Source organism: Oncorhynchus tshawytscha, linkage group LG08 (genome assembly GCF_018296145.1).
Source record: "Oncorhynchus tshawytscha isolate Ot180627B linkage group LG08, Otsh_v2.0, whole genome shotgun sequence".
Lineage (NCBI taxonomy): Eukaryota > Metazoa > Chordata > Actinopteri > Salmoniformes > Salmonidae > Oncorhynchus > Oncorhynchus tshawytscha.
Genome location: NC_056436.1, coordinates 25,711,267 through 25,726,468, shown reverse-complemented (window position 1 = coordinate 25,726,468; position 15,202 = coordinate 25,711,267). Strand labels below are relative to the sequence as shown.

General features: G+C 43.2%; 1 protein-coding gene across 1 annotated transcript; it reads right to left on the bottom strand.

Moving 5' to 3' along the window:
- Positions 1 to 1,381: 1,381 nt before the first annotated feature.
- Positions 1,382 to 14,650, bottom strand: LOC112246855 (tRNA (adenine(58)-N(1))-methyltransferase catalytic subunit TRMT61A-like). The gene is made up of 4 exons (XM_024415428.2): positions 14,466 to 14,650; positions 13,148 to 13,510; positions 6,719 to 6,985; positions 1,382 to 2,324 (listed from the first exon to the last, which is right to left on the bottom strand). The coding sequence occupies exons 2-4, from the start codon at positions 13,476 to 13,478 to the stop codon at positions 2,032 to 2,034; spliced, it is 891 nt and encodes a 296-aa protein (XP_024271196.1). The 5' UTR covers positions 13,479 to 13,510; positions 14,466 to 14,650; the 3' UTR covers positions 1,382 to 2,031.
- Between the last annotated feature and the right edge of the window lie 552 nt (positions 14,651 to 15,202).

Genomic DNA, 15,202 nt, shown 5'->3' with positions numbered 1-15,202 from the left:
CCTTAGTGCTGCTTTTGATACCATCGATCACCACATTCTTTTGGAGAGATTGGAAACCCAAATTGGTCTACACGGACAAGTTCTGGCCTGGTTTAGATCTTATCTGTCGGAAATATATCAGTGTGTCTCTGTGAATGGTTTGTCCTCTGACAAATCAACTGTAAATTTCGGTGTTCCTCAAGGTTCCGTTTTAGGACCACTATTGTTTTCACTATATATTTTACCTCTTGGCGATGTCATTCAAAAACATAATGTTAACTTTAACTGCTATGCGGATGACACACCGCTGTACATTTCAATGAAAACCTAAAAAAAAAACTTGTTTTTCAAAAGTATCTGTAATCCGAATACAATATTTTAGCTGGTAATGTAACTGATTAGTTAGTACCACAACTCAGCTCAGCAGGGCAAATGACAAGCTGATTAAGGGCAGGATTTCCAGGGGCTCAGAGCTGCTATTCCCAGTTTCTGTCCTCCAGATTAGACCTTCTTTAGCTGGGGACAGGCTGATGACACAAGACTGCAGGTGAGACAATGCTCTCATTTGGATTGACAATGATTTATTGTTTAAAAAACATATGACTGAGCTTAATAAGAAATTAAGATTTACATAAACAGATTTAGTCTCTCTCTAGTTAGAAGATTGTGCAGCCAACCTTTCTATATGTTCTTGATTATGCTTAAACACTTGGCAGCCGTTTTTCATAGCGCCCTTCATTTTTATCACAGGAGAGTTTTATTACTCATCACTGTATTCTTTACATAAAGGTTGGGTGGACCTCTTTGAAGTCATGTAGATCACATCACTCTGTTTTTGTTTCAAAGTCCTGCTCCACAAACTTCCGATTAACCTAACATCACTGTTAAGATTTAAAATGTCAAGTTACCAAACCCGTTCAAAGGGCTGGTTAACTCTAGAGACACCTTTGGTGTCTAGATGAGTTAGGCAAATCAGACTTCAATTTCCTGGAATGATCTACAATACAAATATTGCCTCTAGGGCATTTCAGGTTGTTAGGGGACCTTTTTACAGAAGAATGTATTTTTTATGATTGTGTTTTGCTTTTCGTGTATAATATGTATTTTGTATATATGAATGTGTAGTTTAATGTTTGTGTATTGTGGCGCTATACTGGGCTAATATGGAAAAGAGACCTTGGTTTCAGCATTAAAAATAAAGGTTCAATAAAAAAATATCCCACCAATCAAAGAGTGAGGTTTACAGTCTCTCACAAAGAGAAAGAGCAGTGGAGAACATCTCCTCCTCCCAGCCTAGAACGGCTGACACTGCTCTGCCTTTTTTGGTCTGGAGCCACCGGCCATCCAGCAATGACGATAATAGCAGACCATAGTTAAAGAAAACGTCACAAGCAGAGGGCAGTAGGAAGAACGGTAAGGTGTTTATTTAGCCTTGTTACAGCATCCATCTCAGCTGAGACAAAACACAATTTCTCCCACCATTCTACAAATGTAAAAATTGCAACAAAAAACTGTCCTCAAGAGAGAGAGAAACTGGGTAACAATGGGGGATAAGATACTATTATTTCAATCCTGAATGATGCAAGAACATATCAGTAGCGTGATTGGAGCGATTGTACATGACAGACTAAGAGCAAACGTCTCAGACAGCTCTTCACAGCCCTGTGTAGAGACCCTCAGCAATCAGCAGCCTATTTATAGAATCCCACTTAGCCCGCTCTTCCTCCCTCTGTTAAAGTGTGTTAGGGATGTGTGGGTTTGTGTGTATACATTCATCAAAGTCTACGAAAGACACCGGAAATAGCCTAAAACAGCAGCAATTTCTCAATCATGTCTCTCTCCAAAAGGATGTCAGCTGTCGACTGAAATGTAGAGTTTTAGCTGAGCAGTGGAGAGGAAGGTAAAGTACAGTATGTCAGTCTGAGCAGGTTTTCCACCCGAGTCAGGTTAGGTCTCAAGTCATCAGCACTGCATTTAGACCTTGTGTAGTTCCCCAGCCATAGTCTCCTAGACAACAGTCTCTGCCCACTCCAACCTCCAGCAGTCAGTCCTCTACACAGAGGGTTTGGTGGCGAAGGTAAGGTAGCCAGTGTGCCCTGCCATGTCCCTGGGCGGCGTGGTTGTCTTACAGAGAACAGAAGCATTGCTAGGGACTGGGGTGTCAGTCGGGGTCTCCAAGGGCTGGTCGGACCCAAAGTCCGGCAAGGGGAGTGTGATTGAGCGCACGTCATGCACCCTTAGCAGAACCTCTAGAGTGCTGATCTCCTGGAAACCCTCATCAGCCAGCGCCTCAACAGTCTTCTGCACCTGCTCAATACACGGGGAGAAGGAGCACACACGACCCCCTGCAGAGAGAGAGAGGTGGGGACAGAAGGAGATGACAGGATAGAGAAAGGGGTGGGGACAGAGAGAGGACAAATAAGCAGAGAAAAGGAGAGCCAGTTATTGAGTCAGTTATTCTGTTTCAATCTCACACACTTTACTTTTGGCAGTATCTATGTAAACTTCCAGAGTTTGGTTTATTCATTCCTAATGGAGATTTTGGACACTCCTCCAGCCACCTTTAAGAGGCATATTGTGATTCAGAAGACAGACTCGGCTGGTGAATTGGATTCCAATGCTGACATCAAACACGTCAAGAGATTTACAAAGCCAAAGATTTTTAGATATCCACAACAATGAGATATTGGCCTAATCATAAACATCTTATTGTTCTTGTGTGTTATGTTGAACACCGAAGAAGCAAGTCAACCATTTTATAAGCAAGAGGTAAAATGCTATACACATGACCCGTGTTTAGTTTAAAGAAGAACACATTGAAATGTTCCACTGGTTGCTCAAGTCATTGTAGTTGCTATGGTGATGACCCTTGTTGACCATTGGTTGATTGAGAGAAGCAGAAGAGGTGGAGCTAGTGGTGACCAGGTTGTCGACAACACTAATCCAGAAAGTGTGTGATAGCTATTGTTCAAGGCATTCGACAACTAGCTAGTCAAAATATCTGAGATAGCCTTGCATTCTGACCAAGGCTGCCTAGCCTCAGATGTTTTGACTAGCTAGTTGTCGAATGCCTTGAACAATAGCTATCACACACTTTCTGGATTTGTGTTATCGACAACCTGGTCACCACTAGCTCCACCTCTTCTGCTTCTCTCAATCAACCACTGGTCAACAAGGGTCATCACCATAGCAACACAAAAATAATTTCAAAGTGCATTTAAATAAGAGAAAATAAATATCTATCTATATCTATTTTTTTACATTATATTTTATCTCATAAAAGTCTTCAAGGAAGGGTAGGCCAGCCGATAAAGATGAGTCAATGGTGCAATATGCAGAAATTGCTCCACCAATTCCTGGTTGCTAAAATTCTAACAGTTCACCTAATTTCAGTTTATGTGACAAAATAAGCACCCAGAGTGTTGAGAATCATTGTACCATCTAAACCGCGGTGAAATATATTTTCAATAACAAACATTTTATTTTCAGCTGGTGTACAAAACCGAAAGTAAAAGAAGTAAAAACTAAAGTTAGGAATGGGAAACATAGAAATGGCGCACAAAAAAACAAATGTTCTGCTTAGACTTTTCAGCTTTAAGGCCTGCTTTAAAAGCCCCAACAGTCTGAGCAGTCCTGAGACTGTCAGGAATTGTCAAGTGGCCTCATCATTAAACAGGGACGTTGTGTGCGTTCTCTGTGGCCAGGCCTAATAAGGATAACAGAGGGTTGTGTAAGGACAGATGGAATAAAGCAGTTGGAGCAGGACTAGGACAGGTGGAGTGGGAGAGAGGGACAGCCCTGCCACTCATTAGTGTAGTTTAACAGGATCACTAGAATCGTCTCCTCCTGCTCTCTAGTCTACCTCCACCACCTCCTCCTCCTCCTCTCTGGCCAAAACCTGGACGTGCAACACTCAGGCTCCAGGGAGGAGATTGAGTTTGTGCGCATGTTTTGCTTCTATGGTGACAAGAAATCAGTCACAGGACCAGTGTTGTAATACACAGATCTGAAAGATGAAGCAGAATGCAATACGAGTGGGTAGAATCACAAACACACAAGACTATGCATGCGTTTCCACTGGGCTAAAGTATTCAGAGAAACAGCCTACACACATCATTAAATATCTTCAAGAACCTTGACAGACTTGAGGAAAGAATGTTGTCTAAATCACACATCTATTACAGAAGCCAAAATAAAATAATTTATCATTAAATCGACAAAGTGAGGTGGCTTTTTAGCCTAACGAGTCCAGGAAGCAACACATGCAGACATTTACTAGTATATGCCAAGCACACACACACACCAAAGTCGAAGTAAAGTAAGATATGCCTTACTAGACAAGCCATTACAAAAACTAGCGTCTGAATACCTGTACTTGCATTACAAATAGCAGGCATTTTGGATATGCGAAAAAATAAATGTTTAGGGTATGTGAAATTCTGAAACTGTAGTATGCTTTAAATGCCAGGATGTCATACTGCACACTATTGAGAATTTGCTGCACACTATTGAGGAAGAGAATAGTCTTTCGAGACCCATGTGGGTCTGACACCAGCTGAGGGGTTACACTGTACTAAAAATCAACGAATGGCGGGAATCAACGCAATTGTGCAATAAAACCCAAACCGGCTGCGTGCGCCATTGTGCATAAATGTATTTTGTCCCCCTACACCAAACGCGATCACGACACGCAGGTTAAAATATCAAAACAAACTCTGAACCATTTATATTAATTTGGGGACAGGTCGAAAAGCATGAAACATTTATGGCAATTTAGCTAGTTACCTTGCACTTGCTAGCTAATTTGTCCTATTTAGTTAGCTTGCTGGTGCTAGTTAATTTGTCCTGCGTTATAAACATTAGGTTGTTTAGGTCTTCTACTCCCGACAATTAATCCACACATAAAACGGTCAACCAAATCGTTTCTAGTCATCTCTCCTTCCAGGCTTTTTTGATCTTTGACCTTATATTGTGATTGGCATCTAAACTTTCATAGTATTACCACGACACCGGCAACACAGTTCGTCTTTCAATCACCCACGCGAGTAAAACCAATGAGGAGATGCCACGTGGGTACCTGCTTCTATAAACCAATGAGGAGATGGGAGAGGCAGGACTTGCAGCGCGATCTGCGTCAGGAATAGAAAGGACTTCTATTTTAGCCCTTGGCATCGCAGATGCTCGTTGACACGCGCGAGCAGTGTAGAGCAGTGTGGGTGCAATAATTGAGTAACAGATTTCTAAATGTATTTTGCGTCGCTCGCGTCGTGTAGTCAGGGTATAAGATGACGTACTCTCAGAAGGATGAGCCTAGTATTCTGATATTCCTTGCTTACTGCATTCGATTTCACTAAACAGTACGTTCTAAATGGCATGTAGTACGATTAGTACAGTACGCAGTTTAAGTAAGTAATAGACAAGCCAGATTTCGGACACAGCCAATGTCTAGTGTTGGAAACTTGGGATCTCTCAGATAAGACATTCCATTGACAAATAGGAGCAGCACTTCTCTCTGGAAAGCTCAAAACACAGCCCCAATCGGCCCCATGTCTTTGGCAAACAGAGGGGGTGTGTGGGGGGCAGGAGGGTTTGTGCCAGGATCTAAGGTCCTCTGAGCACAGCTTCTCTAAATAAAAGGTGCAGGCCACTGGCCAAATAATGAAAAGAATTAGAAAAAAATAGGCAGCCATTTCCTCTGCTCCATGCTCCACATTCTTCCCCTTACCCTGGTTCCCAGATACTACAGACCAAATCTAAAGCAGGGAAAGGAAATTGCACGGAAATCTCCTTTATTAGTGGTTACACAAGGACTGTACAGGCGCATGTGAAGCTCACAAGGGCGGTATAATTGACAGGTCAAATGCTAGATGCCCTTGGCTGAAGCATGGAGAGAGACGGCTCCATAGTGTCCAGTCCTCTAGAGGAGTGAGAGAGAGACTGGGACTCCAGTGTCTCAGCCCTGAAGAGAGGGAACAAAATTGTGCCTTGCCTAAAGGAGACTCACACTACCTCCCTGCAGCACATAACCCTGTATGGTCATGAGACTGATTCTACATCCAGATATCTGTCTGTTTGCTTGTGGCTCTGTGTGTAAGGGGGAGTCAGATAGCTAGAGAGAGGAAAACGCAGACGTGAAAACCATAGAAGGGTGGACTGAACAGTCTACCACGGGAGAGAAGGTAGGAAAGGGTGCTGGAGTCTCTCTGCACCGTTACTAGTCCATGTCCCACATTCCATCTGTTTATGCACCTTGGGATTATACAAATATTTTATAAAGCTGTTTAAAACCAGTGATCCTAAGTAAGTAACTGTACTAGCCTAGGGCACTATGTGAATACTTCATAACCTTGTGATGTATTCTACCCATGTCCCACCTTTAGCCTACAGTCACGCACGCACACATACTGACCACCCCACAAAGCTGCCAACTTGCCCAGGCTTGTCCCCACTGTACATGGGTCCTGATCTCTATGGAGACCACTGCATGCTCTTTAGTCAGGTCACATTATTCTGCATCCATGTGACAAGGAAGTAACAGAGAGGAACAAGCATGAGCTGAGCCAAGGGCACATTTAATGAGAGTTCTGCTGACCCGGATCAATATCCAATATGGCACTGACAGTACTACATTGCACAGCCAGAGAACAAAGGCTGGCTGGGATTCATGAGTGGACAAGCCAAAGTCATGTTCTCTGGACCAAGTTCCTGGCTGCTTCTACACACGCACACCCCTTCTTACCCTGCCTCTTCATGGCATTCTTGGCATGTTTGACGGCCTCCCAGGGGGAGGGGATGTCCAGGAAGACAGCGTCTGCAACCCCCGTCACTCCAAAGCCCTCCTTGCAGACGTCCTGGTTGCGGACGGTGACCAGGTGGCCTACGCGGTGCTCCCTGAACTCCTCAGCCGCCTTCTCAGCACGCTGCTGGTGGAACTCCACAGTGTGTAGATGACCAGTAGGAGCGATGGTGCGCAGGATGGCGTGGGACAGAGAGCCACTGCCCGTGCCTACAAACAAAACATACAGGGAATGGGTTGAGACTAGTAGCAGTGGTGGTGTCATGAATCAGGGTTTCCCAAACTCAGTCCTGCCCCCCCCCCGCCCCTCCCGGGTGCACATTTTGGTTTTTGCCTTAGCACACAGCTGATTCAAATGACCAACTCATCATCAAGCTTTGATTATTTGAATCTGCTATGTAGTGCTAGGGCAAAAGGTCAGGACTGAGTTTGGGAAATCCTGTTATAGATGACTGGGGCGTTCACAACAACTGAGAAAAATGTAGAAAACAGATCGATACAGAAGTGCTTCCATTTTCATGTCATTATACTCAATCAACGTGTCTGATGTACAGTAGTACAGTTGTGCAAGCATCAAAAGTGTAATCAAACCTTGGGAGTGTCATATAACCACAACAACTGCAGTTGTGTCTGATCGCATCTGAAGTGATCATGTGACAAGGCAGGGGAACATGGCGATGGGCTACAGTGCTGCTGAAATTGCGTCACTGCTGCTTTTGTTCTCATGGCAACAATGGGGGCAATGTTTACCCCACAGCGGTACATTGACTTGCTAACGCCACAGCAGTCGACTAACCGGATGACTGACAGAGCCAGGGGCACAGCAGAGGGGCTGAGAGCTATACTACTGAGTCTCTCCTGGACCTTCAACTGGATCACAAGTGTCTGGTCTAAACAACAACTGTAAGGGTCTGAAGGAAAGGATACTACGATGATGCTGTGTGTGGGTAGTGCTGCATGGTAAACCATTTCCAAGGCTTTGTATACTGAACAAAAATATAAAAACACACAACAATTTCAAAAGATTTTACTGAGTTACAGTTCATAAGGAAATCAGTCAATTTAAATATATTCATTAATCTATGGATTTTACATGACTGGGAATAAAGATATGCATCTGTTGGTCAGAAACACTTAAAACAAATTTTAAAGTAGGGGTGTGGATCAGAAAACCAGTCAGTGCCTGGTTTGACCACCATTTGCCTCATGCAGCCCAACATCTCCTTTGCATAGAGTTGATCAGGTTGTTGATTGTGGCCAGTGGAATGTTGTCCCACTCCTCTTCAATGTCTAGGGAAGTTGCTGGATATTGGCGGAAACTGGAACACGCTGTCACACGATAATCAGAGCATTCCAAACTTGCTCAATTGGTGAGCATGTAGGCCATGGAAGAACTGGGATATTTTCTGCTTCCAGGAATTGTGTACATATCTGTGCGTTATCATACTGAAACATGAGGTGATGGAGGTGGATGAATGACACAACAATGAGCCTCAGGATCTTGTCACATATCTATGTGCATTCAAATTGCCATCGATAAAATGTCTTTGATGTCCGTAGTTTACAGTGCATTCAGAAAGTATTCAGACCCCTTGAATTTTTCCACATTTTGTTAAGTTACAGCCTTATTCTAAAATGTATTCCCTCATTAATGTACAAACAATACCCCATAATGACAAAGTGAAAACAGGTTTAGGCACTTTTGCAAATTTATAAAAAATATATATTTACATAAGTATTCAGACTCTTTGCTATGAGACTCGAAATTGAGCTCAGGTGCATCCTGTTTCCATTGATCATCCTTGAGATGTTTCTACAACTTGATTGAAGTCCACCTGTGGTAAATTCAATTGATTGGACATGATTTGGAAAGGCACACACCTGTCTATACAAGGTCCCACAGTTGACAGTGCATATCAGAGCAAAAACCAAGCCATGAGGTCGAAGGAATTGTCCATAGAGCTTCGAGACAGGAATGTGTCGAGGCACAGATCTGGGGAAGGGTACCAAATAATGTCTACAGAATTGAAGGTCCCCAAGAACACAGTGGCCTCCATTCTTAAATGGAAGAAATTTGGAACCACCAATACTCTTGATCTGGCCACCCGACCAAACTGAGCATTCTGGGGAGAACGGCCTTGGTCAGGGAGGTGACCAAGAACCCAATGGTCACTGACAGAGCTTCAGAGTTCCTCTGTGGAAATGGGGGAACCTTCCAGAAGGACAACCATCTTTGCAGCACTCCACCAATTAGGCCTTTATGGTAGAGTGGCCAGACGGAAGCCACTCCTCAGTAAAAGGCACATGACAGCCCGCTTGGAGTTTGCCAAAAGGCACCTAAAGGAAACTCAGACCATGAGAAACAAGATTCTTTGGTCTGGTGAAACCAAGATGGAACTCTTTGGCCTGAAAGCCAAGCGTCACTTCTGGAAAGAAACTTGCCACCATCCATGGCAGCATCGTGCTGTGGAGATGTTTTCGGCGGCAGGGACTGGGAGACTCGTCAGGATCGAGGGAAAGATGAAAAGAGCAAAGTACAGAGAGATCCTTGTGAAACCTGCTCCAGAGCACTCAGGACCTCAGACAGGGGCGAAGTTTCACCTTCCAACAGGACAACAACCCTAAGCACACAGCCAGGACAATGCAGGAGTGGCATCGGGACAAGTCTCAATGTCCTTGGAGTGGCCCAGCCAGAGCCCAGACTTGAACCTGATCAAACATCTCTGGAGAGACCTGAAAATAGCTGTGCAGCAACACTCCCCATCCAACCTAACAGAGCTTGAGAGGATCTGCAGAGAAGAATGTGAGAAACTCCCCATATACTGATGTGCCAAGCTTGTAGCGTCATACCCAAGAAGACGAGGCTGTAATCGCTGCCAAAGGTGCTTTAACAAAGTAATGCAACAACAAACAAAAAAACCTACAAAAACTATTTTTGCTTTGTCATTATGGGGTAGTGTGTGTAGATTGATAAGGGGGAAAAAATTGCATACATTTTAGAATAAGCTGCAACATAAAATGTGTCAAGGGGTCTGAATACTTTCCAAAGGCACTGTATGCCTGCCCATACCATAAACCCACCATGGGGCACTCGGTTCAAAATGTAAAAGGACATTGGTGGCAGCTTAAGGTAGAGAAATGAACATTAAATTATGTGGCAACTGCTCCGGGGGACATTACTTCAATCAGCATGCTAATTGCACACTCAAAACATGAGACATCTGTGGCTTGTGTTGTGTGACAAAACTGCACATTTTAGTGGCCTTTTATTGTCCCGAGCACAAGGTTCACCTGTGTAATGATCATGCTGTTTAATCAGCTTCTTGATATGCCACACCTGTTAGGTGGATGGATTATCTTGGCAAAGGAGAAATGCTCACTAACAGGGATATAAACAAATTTGTGCACAAAATTTGAGAGAAATAAGCTTTTCTTCCATATGGAACATTTTTGGGATCTTTTATTTCATCTCGTGAAACCAATGCTTTATGTGTTGTGTTTATATTTTTGTTCAGTGTAGTTTACTGCCTGATTTCATTCACAACTCTGCTCAAATCCTATTCAAGTGTTTGTGTGATGTTGTACTATGACGATTCTTACGCACTAAGGTGCTTCAAATCGCAAATATCTAAAACATCTAGTCACCTTCCATGGTACTACCAAGCAGGAACATTCCTCAAAGTAAATGTGAAGGCCTATTTGTTCTGCAAATTGTAGCATGGCATGCACTGAGGACATGCCATTTCTATCTTCCACCGGTTACAAGAGCTTATTCAGAATCTGAGAGTGGCCTTGTTAATTTAATAAGCCTGCCATGTGAAAGCCAGAGACAAAGACTGAATGAGAGCGAAAGAGGTCAAGACCGAGGGATAGAGCACCATCTGTGAGTGTGGTTTGCTGATGTGTGAAATTGACTGTCCAGGCACTTGTCATCTCCCGTCTTGACTACTGCAACTCGCTGTTGACTGGGCTCCCTGCTTGTGCCATCAACCCCCTGCAACTTATCCAGAACGCAGAACCCATGTCACCCCGCTCCTCTGCACACTCCACTGGCTTCCAGTCAAAGCTCGCATCCACTACAAGACCATGGTGCTTGCCTGCGGAGGAGCAAGAGGAACTGCCCCTCCTTACCTTCAGGCTATGGTCAAACCCTACACCCCAACCCGAGCACTCCGTTCTGCCACCGCTGGTCTCTTGGGCCTCATACCCCTATGGGAGGGCAGCTACTGCTCAGCTCAGTCCAAGCTTTTCTCTGTCCTGGCACCACAATGGTGGAACCAGCTTCCCCCTGAAGCTAGGACAGCAGAGTCCCTGCCCATCTTCCGAAAGCACCTGAAACCCTACCTCTTCACAGAGTATCTTAAATAATCACCACACCCTTCTAGCTCTGACTTTGCTGATAGCTACTTTATTGAGAAAAGAATGTACTTACTATGCCTGTGATGTGGGTGTCCCACCTAGATATCTTAAGATGAATGCACAAAGTCACTCTGAATAAGAGCATCTGCTAAATAACTAAAATGTAAATGAAGAGACATTGCACATTTCTGCTGCCTGAGGAGGATGAGCGGCAGGACAAGAGCCCAAAGTCTCTCCCCATCTCACAAAACGGCCATTAGCACTGGCACTCAGCCCATCACGAGGGTGCCACCTGATTGGATAACAAGGCAGCCGCATTTGGCATGTTCTTCAGAGGCTCTGAGCAGTGAGAACCCATTAGCTTTCCCATAAAGCCAGCGTTGATGAAAACAGCCCTGACCTGGGACTCCTATCAAAAGTTCTAATCTATTCCTGGCAGCAGGATGGAGCCTGGTCAGCGAAGAAATTAAGCAATGACATGTGAAGGAGCAGAACATGAGACCTTCTGCTAGGGTTGGGGCTAGAATGGCGACCTTCAGCACAATCTAGATGATTCATCTATGTGACTGTGCATTTCCCCTACAACACATGGTGTGCTCAGAACAGCCAACTGATAAATCACTGCCTGTTTACATAGCTCATTCAAAGTCACTCAGGACACAAAATATAAGTCACCCCTGAGATTGGACAAGTAATCGCTTAGATAGGCTTAGTGTCGTCATCCAGTGTTCATGTATTAGCAGGTAATAAAGTAGATTTTTACATATAATCAGTTGATAAGCTTCCAGTCTTGTCAGCCATTATAATCAACATTTAGGAATAACATCTGACCAGACATCCAATAAGTATTTATTTTCTACAGAGTGAAACATGGTTTCAATGTCAAAAAAAATAATGAAAATCTAATGAGGGCAGGTGACTCAGGTTGGTACATTAGGGGTTTTTCATCACTCAATTAGGCTACATTATATTACACAAGTTCAAAACCAACCAACAAAAATGACTCGGCATGCAATGGTGCATTGTAGTAATGCCTCAGCTTTTTGCTCCCTTGTGTATGTGTTTGGGAACCAGACCTTTTTCAAAGCAAAGTAAACACCCACATGAAGAGACTAATAAATCTGACAACACTGCAGACATGTTGCAGCTCCCCATTATGTTAGGGGCTGACCAAGCAGTTTTGTTCATCGATACGCCATCTGGGAATTCGCACAAGTTTACTGGTGTTCCATCTATAACCCGTGAATCGGGAAGGAATGAACAGCACAGCAGTTAAACATGATGAAGCACTGCAGCAAAAGCAGCCATCTGCCCCCAGACCCTCCAAGCCAGACACGTACACAGCCCAGGCTGCGTCAACATCCATTAACCACCCACACACAATCACTTTACTTCTGCATTGAATTCAACCAGTTCACCCTCCTTACTTGGGGAATATTTCTAGATGGTACTACTGTGGTGTTCCATCTCAAGTCTAGTTCAGATCAGGTTATTGTCATAAATTACTGACCGCTTAACTGAATAGGTTAATAATGGGATGTAAAACCACAATATTAATTTCTCTCTGCTTTAAAAGAGCATAACTTCAACAGGCCTCAATGTAAATGTGATGCTGTGACCCAATGAAAACAGACATCTTTTATAAACTCTTGATAATCATGACAACTTGGCATGCATCACCAAAAGCCAAGTGTGATGTCACAAAACCACTTCCCTCGGCTCTTGAGCGGGAGCTTTTGCTTTACCGACCTCTGTTCGAAGAATAATTGGCATCACATTTATCCTTTTGTTTTTAAGTGGCTTACCACTAGTCTATGACAAATACTTCCTCCAGATGTTTTCTCATTATCTGTGTCCCTCTCTTACAGGGAACATGTAATATTTCTACTTTATGAGTATGCTAAGCAATTATTCAGTGCAATGGGTGAAGTTATGGAAAGATTCAAATGACTCATGTCCTCAGATAAAGTAGCTTACATAAAGTTGTAAAACACCTGGTTTTGTCCCTCTCACCTGATTCACAGACAACAGAGCCAGGCTTGAGCTCCAGCATCATGGTGATGTTGGCAATGTCTGTTGTGTAGAGGATCTGGGTGCGGTGGGGCAGGTTGAGGGTCCACAATTCAGGAGTGGGGTGCAGCACATAGACCCAGCCACCTTTGCTGCAGGTGACCTTGGTGCCAAAGCGCTGGCCTATCAGGTCTTTGGAGTGGCGGATGACTCCGTAGCGTGTTTGTGTTTGGGCACCCTGCTGCACCTTGACCGGCATCATGGAGTCATGACCCAGGAAGATAATTGCTACGTCGCCCTCCTGGATGAACTCTGAATACTCTACAAAACTCATGGCCGGCCTTGTTTGACTCCTATCACGGGGGTCTACAAGAGGGAACCAAAGTGAAAAGTTTCAGGTGTTTTCACTGCAAAGAAATGAAGTCAAAAGGAGTGGAAACTAGTCTAGATTTCCCATATGACAACCAGAACATCCTTTTCACAAATTAATACAAATACAAGTTCGATCGATGTATTGGGCTACATTAGCATATAGTTTAGGTGACAACAGACCTGCCTCTTCTATGAGAGAGTTGAAAATGTACTTTTAAATGGATAATTGTGGTCTGTCAAATATGATCCAAACCAACCTCCAAATGGGTTTGTTTACTTTCATACTCATTTTTACTTTTAGATGTGTGTGTATTGTTAGATACTACTGCACTGTTGGAGCTAGGAACACGAGCATTTCGCTACACCAGCAATAACATCTGCTAAATATTTGTTTTTCATGTGGCCACTGCGATTTGATGTGCGTGCACTGTATCGGCGTTTGTTATTTGTTTTGAAAACAAGTATGATTTAATCATTCTAAACTGTTTGTTTGTCGAATAAGAACAGTGGGGAGACACTTCAGTGTGACTGGCGGACAATAATATGGCGAAACTAAGTGGAAAGTAGTTTGTGAATTTTTAAATATATAACGTTAGTTATGATACTTTGTTAGCTCGCTAGTAAGTTAACGTATCAATCTAGGTAGCTACTGTAGCCAGCTAACGTTAGATAAATTACATTTTAAACCGTTAACTAGCAAACTAAGGTTAGTCAATGTGGCTAACGTTAAACTATCGTTAACTTAGTTGGTTAACTTAACAACAACAAATATACCTAGCTAATCTTGATTTCGCAAGTCCGCTATTCGGCAACTTCACTGTGGAAAACGTATCTCAATGGTTAACTAGCTCGCTACGTTAGCTAGCTACCTATGGAAACACGGTTGGACGCTAAATCGGACCCCATTCGTTAGTCAATGAACAGTCACGGCGAGCAAACGTTGACGTACCTTATCAAATGTAGCTAGGTACTTGAAACTATAAAAGCTAAATTGAATTAGATGTGAGAAGTAACTTCTAGCTATATTGAGAGACTTGTTACTTGCTGTTCAAACGCTGCAGAGCTCACGTGTGGATTTGTCATCAGACTGACCAGACGAGGCTCCTTGTTCACAAACATTTAAACTATTCGCTTTCACAGTAATCATGAATCCTGCAATGAATGAGGCAGTTTAGATGATATATAAATCTGTGAAAAGGCGCAAATGCGGCGCTTTAAATTATTCTCAAACTGAGATGCGCAGGCTCCAGTTGATGACGTATGACATTTCTTAAAAAGACAGAACATAATCTGCATTATTGCTTAATTATCTGTGACTGCATATTATACTTTTTATGTATATTTATTATTGGATTTTTTTTTCTGTGTATGTTTGGTTGTTATGTTTTTGTCTCTTTGGGTTTGGGGGGGGGTATATATGTGTAAAAGAAAAGAAAAAAAACAAGAAAGGCCGAACAATCAATTTACTGTAAATCATAATTTTTCACACGATGGTCCTACATTTGTTTATGAATCCCTAGGAATTGCAAACAGTTTTAGCAAAGAACAGTTATTTAGGCCCAGAGTCTGTGTATATACGCACTCCAGCCAGTATATCTCACTGGTCACCCCCAAAGCCAATTCCTACTTTGGTCGCCTTTCCTTCCAGTTCTCTGCTGCCAATGACTGGAACGATCTGCAAAAATC